General features: G+C 37.5%; 1 protein-coding gene across 3 annotated transcripts in view; it reads left to right on the forward strand.

Moving 5' to 3' along the window:
• Tax1bp1 (Tax1 binding protein 1) overlaps nt 1–15,902 on the forward strand; it is a 71,452-nt gene that overhangs the window by 34,373 nt on the left and 21,177 nt on the right. The window contains exons 6-12 of one of the 3 annotated variants that reach the window (XM_042684929.1): nt 1,350–1,498; nt 1,578–1,668; nt 3,720–3,905; nt 7,057–7,281; nt 7,990–8,136; nt 11,322–11,451; nt 13,169–13,272. In XM_042684929.1, coding sequence (XP_042540863.1) covers nt 1,350–1,498; nt 1,578–1,668; nt 3,720–3,905; nt 7,057–7,281; nt 7,990–8,136; nt 11,322–11,451; nt 13,169–13,272 — 1,032 coding nt within the window. The remainder of the gene's footprint in view (nt 1–1,349; nt 1,499–1,577; nt 1,669–3,719; nt 3,906–7,056; nt 7,282–7,989; nt 8,137–11,321; nt 11,452–13,168; nt 13,273–15,902) is intronic. The other 2 variants (XM_042684928.1, XM_042684930.1) reach the window with 2 other exon arrangements.

Raw genomic sequence — 15,902 nt, forward strand, 5'->3', positions numbered from 1 at the left:
TTATTACAGTGAGAGATTAGTAAAACTTAGATTTAGCAGTTTTCCAAAATGGAATCCCAGGTTTTTTTTAATTAGCAAATGAATCAAATCATTTAATTCTAAATATTGTGAGACACTAAGCCAAATGTTACATTATATGGACAATATATTTGGAATCACATATCTTTATGTTCATGTTTTGTATTTACATTTAGTGTTCATAAAGTTAAGATATCCCTACAAATCCAGAAAGTATTATATATACTACTATAAATTCTAAAAACATAATCATAGAAAAATAGCTGCTTTTCTTTACCTGTTTTATTTTTAAGTTTTTGTTATCTAAGTAGTTGTACAAAGAAGTTGCCATTTAACAATGCAGTTTACGGATACAGTATATCTTGATCACAGTCATCCCTTTCAACATTCTCACCTAATTTTGTAGGGCATACATTGAATTCTTGTCTGCATATTTCCTCTCTTCATTTGTCTACTCCTTTTCACTTGACCCCACCCTACCCTATTTGAGTACCCAAGATCTCAAATAGTGTAATTCCTTAGAAAGCCAATCTTTGCTCTATTACAAGCCAGAGGGGGGATAAAAAGAACTAGCACAGAGCTGGGAAGATGGCACTCAGTAGTAGAGTGCTTGCCTTGCATGCATGAGGCCCCTGTTCGATTCCTCAGTACCACATAAGCAGAAAAAGCTGGAAGTGGCGCTGTGGCTCAAGTGGTAGAGCACTAGCCTTGAGCTAAAGAGCTGAGGGACAGCATCCACAACCAACCAAAAAAAAAAAAGACATTGCCTAGATCCCAGACCCAGCAAAATTTCATAAACCATGCAAAAAGAGATCTTAGCTATAGAAGAGTAGCTTGTTCAGTTTCTGAGTTCTTTAATTGTCTTAATTGATAAATGGATCATGTTTAAATAGTCATTTAATTTACTTCTTTTCCATTTGTTCAGTTATCTTGGAATATTTGCATAGGCTTCTGTGGCACATTGGCAGCATTAGAAACAATGATGTAGGGATATATTGTAGTGCTTTGATATGCACTTTGTGATCTATACTAGAATTGGGTGTTTACCTCGATAGTACCTTGTGAGAACCTGAATTGCCACTGGGGTAGCAATGAGATAATTGTGGGATTAAAATTATAAGCATACGAAGTTGGCGGTAGGTAGTAGCCTGTATTCTCAGTATTTAGGAAACTAAGGCAGGAATATCACTTGAGCATAGGAGTTTGGGCAACACAGCCTGGGCAACACAGAGAGACCATTATGTCTTTAAACAACAAAACCAAACACAGAGAGGTTTTTTTAAATGAATTTTATTTACTGGTTATGTTTATGAAAATGCCTTGTTTCTAAGGGTCTTATTGAAGAATCACAAAGCTTAAAAATGGAAAATGAAGAGTTTAAGAAGAGATACAGTGATGCTACATCTAAAGCACTCCAGCTTGAAGAAGATATTATGTCAGTCACACATAAAGCAATTGAAAAGGAAACTGAATTAGACAGGTATTTCTGATGATTTTAAAGAAATAACTAATGATTTAAGAAAGTTTTCAGTTGTATTCATTCATATTAATCTTAACAGTTTAAAGGACAAACTCAGGAAGGCACAATATGAAAGAGAGCAACTTGAAGGTCAGTTGAAGACAGAAAAGGATGAGAAGGAACTATATAAGGTAATTCTTTCTATTACTGTTTTTTGAAGGAGATTATTCTGGTGCAGCTGGGGGCCAGGAATTTGAGAACAATTTAGCTGAACTCCTGGTCTCTTGTATTATTGCAGTCAGGATGCGGTTAGCTAAAGGCTTGCCTGGAACTGGGGAAGCTGCTTCATAAGGAATCTATTCACTTGACTTGCAGAAGCTTCTCCCTACCTATTTGAATGACCTCAATATTCCACAGGGCATGTAATCCAAGAGAAGTCACAGTGACAATATGTGTTGCCCCTATAAATTTTTAGGGAATTAACTTGTAATAGTTTCCTGTATTATAGTAATTAATGGCAAGAGGATAATGACTTGCTTATCTGATTTACAAAACTTAAGTGTTTGAACCTTTTAAGATTTTTTGTTTTTGGTCGGTTGGGGGGCTTGAACTCTGGGCCTGGGCACTATTCTTGAGCTGCTCAAAGCGAACGCTGTACCACTTGAGCCACAGTGCCACATCTGGTTTTCTGGTGGTTAATTGGAGATAAGAGTCTCTCTGATTTTCCTGCCCCATATTGGCTTTGAACTGTGATCCTCAGATCTCAGCCTCCTGAGTAGCTAGGATTACACAGGCTTGAGCCACCAGAGCCCAGCTGGTGATCATATTTTACAGTTTTTCCTTTGGAATAATCTTTAAGTCTAATTTTACAAAATATCCCCAGTGCAAATGAATTTCACTTTTTGAGACTTCAAAAGGTGAAAAGCATTCCTGCAGAAGAATAGTAAGTTAGCTTAATTGTCAGTGATGTAGGTGGGAGAATTTAATAGCTAATAGGCATTTCCTATAGGCTTTTCTAGATGAGGAATTTCAAGCTTCATATCAAGCCACTTTTGTGACTTTAAAACTGATTATTGTAAAGGTGTTGGCCACTGGCAGTTTCAGAGAATCACTTAACATTCTGTACTTAGGAACTGGAATTAGTTCTTCAGCTTTTTCTTCATTTAAAAAGTAAACTAGGGGCAGGGAAGGTGGCTTAGTGGTAGAGCGCTTGCCTTGCATGCTTGAGGCCCTGGGTTTGATTCCTCGGCACCACATAATCAAAAAGAAAAAAGCCAGAAGTGGTGCTGTGGCTCAAGTGTAGAGTGCTAGCCTTGAGCTGAAGAGCTGAGAGACAGCGCCCAGGCCCAGAGTTCAGGTCCCACGACCGGATTCCCCCCCCTAAAAAAAAAAAAAAAGTAAACTAACAGAAGTAATTAGTGTTCTCTCATACTCTTAGAACAAGATGCCCTTGTTAGTGAACTCATCGACACCAGTACTTGACATCAAGTACTGCATTTGATTTATCTCTTATGAGCAAATCAACAGCACCTGAAGCTCATTGAAAAATCAATCATTTGGGTTGGTTCATCAACAAATGTGTATTTAGGCATAAGGACAACATAGTGCTCTTCACATGCAAAAAATTGAATTGAGATGCTTTTTAATGTTTTCTTTCTAGTTTTCCAGACTCTGTCCATGTCCTTATATTTGAATAATCTATTTTATGTTATTTGACTTTATGTTGCTTTTCCATTTTCCATTTTTTATTTTTCTGTGGCAAGTCTTACTGTACAGGCTAGCTAGGCTGTACTAGCCTAGAACTTGCAATGTAGCTCGGGTTAGCTTCAAAATTGAGATCTTCCTGTTCCAGGCTTTCAGGTACTGGGATTTTCAGGCATACCCAGTTCTTTTTTTTTTTTTTTTTTTTTTAATTAGAACTGTTTTGAAGTAGGGAAATTTTTTCTATTAGACATAAATATAATGCCACTATTCATCTCTAACTTAGGTTATGGCATTAGAAAGAATATTCTTTTCTTTTCTTTTTTTTTTGCCAGTCCTGGGGCTTAAACACAGGGCTTGGGTACTGTCTCTGAGCTTCTTTTGCTCAAGGCTAGTACTGTACCACTTGAGCCACAATGCCACTTCTGACATTTTCTGTTTATGTGGTACTAAGGAATAGAACCCAGGTCTTCATGCATGCTAGGCAAGCGGTCTACCACTAAGACATATTCCCAGCCCAAATTTCCAAATGCTGTTACAGGTGCACTTGAAGAATACAGAAATAGAAAATACAAAGCTTGTGTCAGAGGTTCAGACTTTAAAGAATTTAGATGGAAACAAAGAAAGCATGATTACTCATTTCAAGGAAGAGGTTGGAAGACTGCAGTCGTGTTTGGCTGAAAAGGAAAATCTGCAAAGGGCTTTCTTGCTTACAACCTCAAATAAAGTAAGTACTTTCTTTGGTGGATATGGAGATTTTAAACGTCTCTATTAAATGTGTGTAATTTGATTGCTTTTATTACATTTTCACTTGTTTTTAAAGTTTACCCATTTATTTATTTTGAAAAAGTTGAAAACTAAAAGTTGAAAGAGCAGAAGAGTGAATAGTTATTTTGCCATTCTTTTTTTGTTTTCTTTGTTGGAAGTACTAAATTTTAAATTCAGGACTTTGTGCTTGCTGCTTAGCCACTCTATTGCTTAAGCCATGCCCCCAGCCCTTGCTTCACTTTTCAGCTAGGATATCTAGTTTTTGCCTAGCTGGTCTCAGACTGTGATCCTTTTATGTATGGCCTCCCATGTATTTGGGATCACAGGTATGCACCATGCCTACCTTGATTGAGATGGGCTCTTGTTAGCTTATTTTATTTTTATTTTTTGGGTCCGGTTGTGGGGCCTGAACTCTGGGCCTGGGTGCTGTCCCTCAGTTCTTCAGCTCAAGGCTAGCGCTCTACCACCTGAGCCACAGCGCCACTTCCAACTTTTTTCTTTTTGCTTATATGGTGCTGAGGAATCGAACCCAGGGCCTCATGCATGCAAGGCAAGTGCTCTACCACTGAGCCACCTTCCCAGCTCCCCTTATTTTATTTTTTAATTGTGTCAGTATTGGAGCTTGAACTCAGTGCCTGGGTGTTGTTTCTGAGTTTTGTGCTCAAGACTAGTACTCTGCAGCTTAAGCTACAGCTCTGCTTCTAGCTTTTTGGCAGTTATTTGGAGATAAAAGTCTCATGGACTTGCCTACCTGGCCAGACTTTGGACCTTGATCCTCAGATCTCAGCCTCCTGAGTAGGTATGATTATAGATGTGAGCTACTGGTATGCATTTCCAGTCTTGCTTTTTGTTACTTATTTTGGAGATAGATTCTCAGGGACTTTGTTGCCTAGCTTGGCTTTGAACCAAGGTCTTTACGTTCCTGAGTAACTAGGATTGCAGGCACGAGCTACTGGGTACCTGGCTTAATTTGTTCCATTCTTATTAGGTTTGGTAATCTTTTTTTTTTTTTTTGGTAGATCATAGGGCTTGAACTCTGGGCCTGAGCACTGTCCCTCAGCTCTTCAGCTCAAGGTGAGTGTTCTACCACTTGAGCCACAGTGCCATTTCCAGTTTTTTGGTGGTTTATTGGAGATAAGAGTCTAACGGAATTTCCTGAATGGGCTGGCTTTGAACCTCAATCCTCAGATCTCAGCCTACTGAGTAACTAGGATGATAGGCATGAGCTACCAGCGCCTGGTAATTTTTTTTTTTTTAAGTTAGATTTGCTTGTTATTGTAGATAAGCTTTTTCTTTTTCTGTTTTTGATTATTAAGAAATCTTTGAATAATACTTGGAGATCATTTAAACATCCTGTTCTTTACTCAGTTGGTGGGAGGACATTTATTTTACCAGTACTATCTTTTACTAGTTATAAAACAGGATTTTGGGTTTAAAACTTTTAATGTAGCTGGGTGCTGCTGGTGGCTCACACTTGTAATCCTATCGAATCAGGAGGCTGAGATCTGAGAATCCTGGTTCAAAGCCAGCCTGAGCAGGAAAGTCTGTGAGACTCTTAACTCCAATTAACCACCAGAAAACCCAAAGTGGCACTGTGGCTCAAGTAGTAGAGTGCTTGCTTTGAGCTGAAGAACTAAGGGACAGCACCCAGAGTTCAAGTCCCATGACTGACCAAAAAAAAACCCCCTAAAATAAATACCAAAAAAACCCCACCTTTTAATGTAAATTCTGTTTTGTGTTTTTATAATGTAGAACTGTAGATTAATACTGTACTAGATGTCCCTTTTTAGTTAGGGAGTAGGAAACTTGTGTTTTCTAGGCAAACACTCTACTACTTGAGCAATGTGGTCAGTTTTTTTGTTTTATTTTGTTTTTCATTAAGATAGAGTTCTGAAATTTTGTCCAGGGCTGGTCTCAGGCTGTGATATTCTTACCTCTGACTCCTCAGTAGTGTTGATTATAGCTGTGTACCACAATGGAAAAATCTTTAAAAACATTTTTTAAAATTACTTTTAAGTAGTACAAGGAGGTTTCAATTCAGATTGTCAGATATTTGTTTGTTTGTTTTTATTGGACATGGGGCCTGAACTCTGGGCCTGGGTGCTGTCCCTCAGCTCTTCAGCTCAAGGCTAGTGTTCTACCACTAGAGCCACAGCACCACTTCTGGCCTTTTCTGCTTACGTGGTGCTGAGAATCGAACCCAGGACCTCATGCATGTGAGGCAATTACTTTACCATTGAGCCACCTTCCTAGCCCTATTTATTCAGTTTTAATTTTTGCCACTAACTGGGGCTTGAACTCAGGGCCTCAAACTCTTGCTTGACTTTTTTTTTTTTTTTTTTGCTTATGCATGCTACTATCACTTTAAGCTTTGACTTCATTTCTGGCTTTTGCCAGAAATTTGGATATAAGAAGTCTTTTGGATTTGTGTGACATGGCTGTCTTCAAAACATGACTCTCAGATCTCAGCCTACTGAATTACTAGGACTATAGGTATGTGTGAAAAAAAAATCTTTAAACCAAAAATTTTGAGCCAGGCACTGGTGGCTGATGCCTAATCCTAACTACTCAGGAGGCTGAGATTGGAGGATTATCATTCAAGGCTAGCCTTGGCAGGAAAGTTTGTGATACTCTTGACCACCAAAAAGTCAGAAGTGGAGGTGTAGCTCAAGTGGTAGAACTCTAGCCATGAACAAAAAAACTCAGTGAAGTGCCCAAACCCTGAGTTCAAACCCCAGGACTGGCACATACACAAAAAAGAGTTTTGAAATTGTTTTATGATAATTACAAAAAATGAGGGTTAATTTTAGCTGCAGAGTTTGGAAGGATCTCATTCTTTGCATTTTGGAGCCTTCTTTCAGCCAAGACTTTAAGCTCTGCTGTGTGATCTAACGTCTTGTACTGCAATTCTTCATGAATAAATTAGTGGCAATTTATCCTTTGTAGGGTAGATACATGTGAATGAAAAAAAGTCTTAAGTTTTTTATAACATCTTATACATAAAAGAAGCATTATTTAAAACTTCTGATCAAAAATATTTTTAAAGCTAATTTCTGCTGCTTTTTTATTTATTTGAGTGACTTATAGCTATATTTTTCTTTTCTCTTTAGGAAGATGCATTTGTTTTAAAGGAGCAACTTCGCAAAGCAGAGGAACAGGTTCAGGCAACTCGACAAGAAGTTGTCTTTCTTTCTAAAGAACTTAGTGATGCTGTAAATGTGCGAGATAAAACAATGGCAGATTTACACACTGCGCGCCTGGAAAATGAGAAAGTGAAAAAGCAATTAGCTGATGCACTAGCAGAACTTAAACTAAGTGCTGTGAAGAAAGAACAGGTAAAATAAGTTACCTTTGAGGCTGGGAAGGGGGCTCAGTGGTAGAGGGCTTGCCTTGCATGCATGAGGCTGTGGGTACGATTCCTGAGCACCTCATAAGCAGAAAAGGCCAGAAGTGGCGCTGTAGTTCAAGTGATAGAGTACTAGCCTTTAGCTGAAGAGCTGAGGAACAGTGCCCAGGCCCAGAGTTCAGGCCCCACGACCATCCAAAACAAAACAAAAGTTACCTTTGAATTACTCAGTTGATCCATAAACCACTGTGAAGTCCCAAGTCAGGTCACATTCCTTATCAGAGTTTTACATTTTTCCATTCATTTTGCTTAATCATTATGACCCTTTGGCTTTAAATTAAGCCTCAAGAAAAACTTCTGTCAGCACAATTCCTAAGGCTAGTAAAAACTCCATTAAATATGTTTGATGTCAGGTATATATTGCCTTGTTTGGAACTTCTTGTTTACTAGCTATATAAAATGATATTATGGTTATTTACAAGAGTAATAATTGCTCCTCAGGAGGTAGATTATTTTCCTCTAGTTTTTAAAGGAATCTTAGTTTAAGAATATAAAGCTGGATTTATTAGGAGAATTAGTGTGGCTCTGTAGCCAAAACAATAAAAATTAAAAGCCAGAAGAAAAATGTGAAAATGAAGTTGAGATTTACTATTACATTATGAGGTGTGAGGGCTCTTTTTTTCTTTTTCTTTTTTAGGAGAGAAATGGTACACTGGAACATGAACTACGAAGAGAAGTTGAAGATCTGAAACTCCGTCTTCAAATGGCTGCAGATCATTATAAAGAAAAATTTAAGGAATGCCAGAGGCTCCAGAAACATATAAACAGACTTTCAGATCAGTCAGTAAGTATCACTGGATACCTGCATAGTAATTTTCCTCATCTACTTTTTGTTTATAAATAACATATATAATAATACATATATGAGTATTATAAATAAGTTGTCTTTTGATTTCAAGCCCTTGTTTTAATAGTGTTACTTTCAAAACAGCCATCCACATATGAGTCATGGCTCCAAAATATGTTACCTTTTATTACTACTAATCAGAAAATGATACACTTAATCCCTTGGTTCTCAATGTACCAAAATTCATTATGGGAAATTTAGGGCAGTCAAGTTGACCTTGGTTCTTCTGTCCAGCAAGAGAAAAATTCAGGCAACATACAAGCATAGTAGAGATAACAGGGAAGTTTATTAGAAAGGAAGTATAGCAAAGAACAAGACAGTACATGCCATAGATAAGCCATGGGGAAGACAGTACTTCAGCTCATCTTGGACATCGTTTCCCATCTTCCTTGTTACATGAAATTGGAGTCCCTGAAAATGGCTTTTTGATTGCATGGGTCTCCTTTTTGTTTCCTATATAGTTGTGGCACCTAGTGTCCTGTTCTTTATTTCCTCATTCTTTTATCCTTCTTACCTACCTTCCCTCCCTCCCTCCCTCCCTCCCCTCCCTCCCTCCCCTCCTTCCCTCCCTCCCTCCCCTCCCTCCCTCCCTCCCTCCCTCCCTTCCTTCCTTCCTTCCCTTCCTCCCTCCCTCCCTCCCTTCCTTCCTTCCTTCCTTCCTTCCTTCCTTCCTTCCTTCCTTCCTTCCTTCCTTCCTTCCTTCCCTCCCTCCCTCCCTCCCTCTCTCCCTAGCTCACTGCCCCCATTTCATTGTCCAGGTTTTGGTTTACCAGCTTATCTTGCTATCTGCAAGATGTATAACAATTGTTTTTTCTTTTCAAATCAGGAGGTTTTTTTTTGTTTTGTTTTGTTTTGTTTGTTTTTCTAACTGAAGAACCAGTAAATGTAGCACAAGCTTCAGCAAGAACAAACAAGAGAAACCATTCTCTTCTTAGATGATTATCCTTTTAAGTTCTTTTTTTCTTTTGTTTTTTCCTTTTTTGGTACTGGGGATTGAACCCAGGATGTTGCACTTGCTAGGCAAGTACTTTGCCACTGAGCTACATCCCAGCCCTTAAGTTCTTGATTAATATCTTTATCACTTAAAACTCTCTCTATATTATTGAATCTCTTAGGATAAAGTTATTTGTCTTTGTTGGGATTCACCATTGATCCATCTCTATGGTTTAGATATCACTGTTTTTTTCATTGTCTTTAGTGAGTTCTTCTATTCATACCCAGCAGATAAAGAAAAATTAAGCAGTGCTAGCTTAGTTTTCTGTATTTCATTTGAGAATAGGTAGGCAGATTTGTAGTAAAGCACAGAAAATTATTTGGATTTGTATATTTATGGATCTAAATAATATGTAAATATGAGATATGTGATATGAGATATGTGAAGGACTCTTGGGAGTGTAGAAAAAACACATTTAAAATCTGGAATTGAAAGTAGACCATCATTGTCTTAGAATATGTGGTACATAATGCTATTTTTCTGGTCTTAACTATTAATCAAAGCAGACAAAGGGAGTATGTAGTTTAGTGGGAAGGCTTTTGTGAACAACATAATTTATGAGTTGTATGGAAAGATTTTGGTGGCCGATTTAAGGAAAACTTGAGATTGCGAGATATCTATGAATGCCTCTTCTTTGTCACTAGAAAATGTTTTCTCTCTCTCCTTTCTTTTCTTTCTCTCTCTTTCTTTCTCTCTCTCTCCCTCCTCCTCCCTCTCCTTTTCTCCCTCTCCCTCTCCCTCTCCCTCTGCCTCTCCCTCTCTCCCTCTCCCCCTCCACCTTTCCATCTCCCTCTCCCTCTCCCCCTCCCTTTCTCTCACATGGGTTTCTTTTTTTTTTTTTTGCCTGTTGTGGGACCTGAACTCTGGGCCTGGGCACTGTCCCTCAGCTCTTCAGCTCAAGGCCAGCGCTCTACCACTTGAGCCACAGCGCCACTTGCAGCTTTTTCTGCTATGTGGTGCTGAGGAATCGAACCCAGGGCCTCATGCATGCAAGGCAAGCACTTCACCACTGAGCCACCTTCCCTGCCCCCCTCCCTTTCTCTCTTCCTCTTTTTCTCTTTCTCTTTCTTTCTCTCTCTTTCTTTCTCTTTCTCTGTCAGTCATGGGGCCTGAACTCAGGGCCTGGGCACTATCTCTGAGCTGTATTTGCTCAAGGATAGCACTCTACCACTTGAACCACAGCACCACTTCCAGCCTTTTCTGTGTATGTGGTACTGAGGAATAGAACCCAGGGTTTCATGCATGCTACTACGTACGCAAGCCTTCTGCCACTAAGCTACCTTCCCAGACTGAAAATGTTTTCTTTTGCATTTAAATTGATGGAGGTGTGACTTTAGTCTTTTGACTCTTTTGACTTTATTTTTAATGTTTTGTTAGTGCTGGGGTTTGAGTTTGGGACAGTATACTTCCTAAGCAGTTGCTCTACCACTTGAGCTATGCCTCCAGCCATGGTTTTTTTGGTCAGTTGTGGGTCTTCAACTCTCAGCTCTTTAGTTCAAGGCAAGTGCTCTACCACTTGAGCCACAGCACCACTTCGGTTTTCTGGTGGTTCATTGGAGATAAAAGAGTCTCATAGACATTCCTGCATGGGCTGGCTTTGCACTGTGATCCTCAGATCTCAGCCTCCTGAGTAGCTAGGATCACAAGGCATGAGCCACCGGCTCCCAGCCCTACTGTTGTTTTAAAAGCCAATAAAAACTTGGCTGGAGCTGGGTGTTGGTGGCTCACGCCTGTAATCCTAGCTACACAGGAGGCTGAGATCTGAGGATCCTGGTTCAAAGCCAGCTGGGGCAGGAAAGTCCATGAGACTCTTATCTTCAATAAACCACTAGAAAACCCGAAGTGGCTCTGTGGCTCAAGTGGTAGAGTGCAAGACTTGGGCTGAAGAGGGACAGCACCCAGGTCCAGAGTTCAAGACCCACAACCAACAAAAAAAAAAAAAAAAACAAAACCCGACAGCAACAAAAAAAAATCAGTAACAAAATCAGCAACAACAACAAAAAAAACAGTAGCTGTGCAGACTTTCAGACTTCCCTTTTGTGATTGTTTACATATTCACTGAAGGAAAGTATTATGACTAAATTTGTGGAGATTTTGCAATTGTTTACAATGAATTCATTTTGAATAGGCCAATAATAACAATACTGTCTTCATGAAGAAGATTGGTAATCAGCAGAAAGTGAATGATGCTTCAATAAACACCGACCCAGCCACATCTTCATCTGCTACAGATGTAAAGCAACCACTACATTCTGCAGGTAAAAAGTCTACTTTTGCTGTTGGAAAGTATGCTAACTTACACTGGCTCTTCCATATGAGACTATCAGGGTGCTTGTTAAAATCCTATTTGTGAGGGAATGGAAAAAAGGGAAAACTGGTGTAAGTATAGTAATATGTTTGAATGTGAACATACAAAACATGAGTGTGAACTAATGTTCATATTGATGCTTTGATTACTAATTGAGTAGCCCATATAATGACACTGAAGATTTCCTAACACTAAAATTGAATTTTTACTTTATACTCTAAATCTATGAAATTTTGAAGAACTTTATTTGTAATCCTTTAATTTTATAATTCTGTAGAGCAAATATTTATTATTTGTTCTTACATTTTTTTCTCTCCCCCTTTTCACGCCCCCTAGGGTTTGATTTTGGGGGTTGCTTTGGGGAGCATTAGAGTACTTTTTTCATTAGTGTACCTGTTGGCTGGTGAGTTACATTTTTAATTATACAAATACTATAGTATAAATTAGGAACATAATAAACCATGTGATTGATAGGAAAACTTGAATTAACTCTAGGTTTTCCCTTTTTTTCTTTTCTTTCTTTTTTTGTCAGTCACGGGCTTGAACTCTGGGCCTGGGCGCTGTCCCTCAGCTCTTCATCTCAAGGCAGCGTTCTACCACTTGAGCTACAGCGCCATTTCCAGTTTTCTGGTGGTTTTTATTGGAGATAGGAATCTCACCGCACGGTCTTTCCTGCCCAGCTGGCTTTGAACCATGATCCTCAGATCTTAGCCTTCTGAGTAGCTAGGATTACTAGCTAGGCATGAGCCATGAATGCCCAGCTTGCCTTTTCTTGATTTTTTTTACCACCCTCTTTTACATAAATCAGAGATTTGACAGTAGGAAAGCCAGTACTAAAGAAAGCACATTTCTTTGCTCAGTGTGGGGCTAATTGATACTATACTCTTTTTGAACATAAATATCCTAGACCATTAAGTATTAAAGAATTTTGGTTTCCATAGGACAGACTCTGGCCTTCCATTTTTGTGTCCTCTTCATGAGTTTCACTTTTCTGAAATGTTCAGGATCAGAATTGTTTTCAGATTTCAGTTTTTTTATATGTTAGGATATTTGCTTATATTTTTAAACTGGTTGATTGTTTCTGTTCTGAAAATCTGAACTCTGAAATGCTATTTTCAGTATTACAATAGTGTTTAAAATATTTCTAGTTTTAGAGCATTTTTTTCAGTGAAAGTTGAATTTCATATTTTAGAATTAGTGATGTTTAACCAGAAATGTTGCAGAGTACTCAGTAAACTTTGTGAATGATAATGAAGTATTAGAAGAATGATTTAACATATATTCTCAAGAAGATAGGTTTCTTACTCTTTTTATTAAATTATATAAGGAGAACAATATTTGAACATTTTGGAACTATTTTTAGCAAATTATAAAATACAGTGGCTTTTTCATTATTAGATGTGGCCTTGGTTCCATCCTAAATTATTTAAAAGTTGTCATGTAAAAATGATATTTATGAGACAGATCTTTCAGTATTTCGTTTGTTACATTTTATAACATATTTGAAATATAACATATAATACTATGTAATATATATAATGTATATTATACTAATATATGAACAATATATATATATATATGTACACTAGCTCTTAAGTATTTCTGAACAGGATAATATAAAGGGCAAATACTTTTTAACAAACTCTTAATTTTATACCTTGTTATAGCAGAGAAAGATTTTGACATGCTAACAAAGGGTCAAGTCTGTGAAATGACCAAAGAAATTGCTGACAAAACAGAAAAGTATAATAAATGTAAACAACTATTGCAGGTCAGTTACCTCCTTCTTAAGTGAATGTGGGTTTATCAAATATCAATGTCTTAGTCTAACTGTTGCCTCTGTTGAACTGTATCCTAGGGATGTTCCATTCTCCATTCCTGTCTTTACTTATATCTACTTTTACTTTTAGAGTTTTGGGCCCTGTAGCTACAAGTCTGTGGCATAAAATCATGATTCTGTAGTCAATATTTTCTGTTAACATAGTGAAATGTCCTTGTTTGGATAAAGAACAGTTAATTGAGATTATAACCTCAGAAGTAGAGAAACTGAATTAGAGGAATTTAAGGTTAGCCCAAGTTATATAGCAAGACTGCCTCAAAAACAAAACAAAATCCCCAGACATGAAGCTTTATTCATACATACTGTTCAGTTTTGTAGCCTTCTTGATAACATACATTCCTGAAAGTCACTATTTATAGTAGAGAGGAAAGTTACTTTGTGTGACTTTGGTTTAACTAGATTTTTGTGTTTGTTTGCATGTGGTAAGAATGCTTTTTTAGGTCTACAGAATGAAATTTATAGCTCACTGTTACTATAGTAATTTAAAATATCTTTGGTACTTAAAAATAGTATCTTTCAATTGAATTTTGAACTGTTTTTCTTTATTACTTGGGAAGAAGCTTTTGCAAAAGAGGTGATTAGTACTGACAGTGTAATAGGTTCACTTTGGTAAAATTATATAAAATGAAACACTCTTTTTTTCCTTCCCCCTTGCAGCATAATTATTTTGAGAATATTCCAAGTTCTTTATATTGTTCATTCCTCTTTATTACTGGTATTATAGCCTGTTATATGACTGATATAATTTGTTTATTCACCAGTGGATGGGCATTTGGGGTTGTTTTTGATGGTTACAAATAAACTTGCTATGAATATTTCTGTACAAGTTGATTGGACCTAACAGCTTTTGTTTGTCTTAGTATCTGGGAGTGAAATAACTAGTTGATTTGGTAGTAGGTGAATGTTCTAAAGAAAATTGTTTTGCATAGTAATATTATACCATTTTTTGTTTTGTAGTCAGTGCAATGAATATGTAATGAATATGTCAGCATGGTTTTAATTTCTATTTCCACTTGATGCTGAACTTCTTTTTCTATGCTTGTCAAGTCCTTTCTTTTATGTGTGTGTGTGTGTGTGTGTGTGTGTGTGTTCAAGTCTTTTGCTATTTAAAAATTATATAATTGTTGTATATTCTAGAGACAGTTCCTTTCTCTAATTAATATATATGCTTATTTTCTTTTTGTGTGTAGCTTGATTTTTTTATTCCTTAATGGTGTTTTTAGGAAATTAAAATTAAATTTTGATAGTATATCAATTCTTAAATATTTTTGCCCTTTAGAATATATTTTCAGGGAAGGTAGCTCAGTGGAGTGCTTGCCTTGCATGCATGAGGCCCTGGGTTCGATTCCTCGGTACCACTATAAGCAGAAAAAGCTGGAAGTGCACTGTAGCTCAAGTGGTAAAGTGCTAGCCTTGAGCTGAAGAACTGAGGGACAGTGCCCAGGCCCCATGACTGGCAAAAACAAAAAACTAAATAGAATATATTTTCACATATTCTAAAGTGATAAAGCTTTCTCATGTAATGTCTTCTGGGAGATTTTCATTTTGTTTTTTTTTTTTTTGTGGTGCTAGACAAAGAGCGTATCACACACACTAGGGAAAAGCTATACCAGTGAGCTACACTTTAAGGCTTTACATTTAGGTCTTTGAACCCTCTTGAGTTAGCTTTTGTCTGTGGTGTGAGATACAGAGTATATGGCATGGAGCTGATCTTGAATGATCACTTCAAAGATATTTTCTTTCTCCACTGAATTGCTCTAAGTACATTTTTGAACTTCACCATGAAAAAATAAATTCAAAATGTAATTAGCCTATTTGTCATGATTTGTAATTTTATGATGTTTGGGTTATAAGAAAAAGCAGCCAGGGGCTGGGAAGGTGGCTCAGTGGTAGAGTGCTTGCCTTGCATGCATGAGGCCCTGGGTTCGATTCCTCAGCACCACATAAGCAAAAAAAAAAAAAAAAGCCAGAAGTGGCGCTGTGGCTCAAGTGGTACAGCGCTAGCCTTGAGCTGAAGAGCTGAGGGACAGCGCCCAGGCCCAGAGTTCAGGCCTCAGGACCGGACTCTCCCCCACTCCCCCCCCCCCCCAAAAAGCAAAAGCAGCCATTATAAATTATTTTGATTTCCTCCTTTTGCAAAAATTAATATATACTTACTGTGAAACTTTATGACATTACAGATACAAAGAATAGTGATGATACATAGTACTTAAGTGTTCCTAATCACCTAATATAATTTGTTTTATATTTTTCTGTAAACACATATACATTGTATGTAATTATATAAAACAACTACTAAAAAATAGGATTATGCTACATATTTGGTTTTTGCCACATGCTATTTTCAGTTATATTTTGAATTAATGTAGTATCATTTTTCCCTATCAATTTATACATCTACGTGTGTGTGCGTGCGCCAGTCCTAGATCTTAAACTCAGGAATTGGGCACTGTCCCTTAACTTTTATGCTAAAAGCTAGTATTCTACCACTTGAGCCACAGCCCCACTTCTGGCTTTTTTTTTTGGCATGGGTAGAGAGGTAGTTTATTGGTGATCCAAAT

This window comes from Dipodomys spectabilis, unplaced genomic scaffold (assembly GCF_019054845.1).
Source record: "Dipodomys spectabilis isolate Male_0828 unplaced genomic scaffold, ASM1905484v1 ptg000092l, whole genome shotgun sequence".
NCBI classification, from domain to species: Eukaryota; Metazoa; Chordata; class Mammalia; order Rodentia; family Heteromyidae; genus Dipodomys; species Dipodomys spectabilis.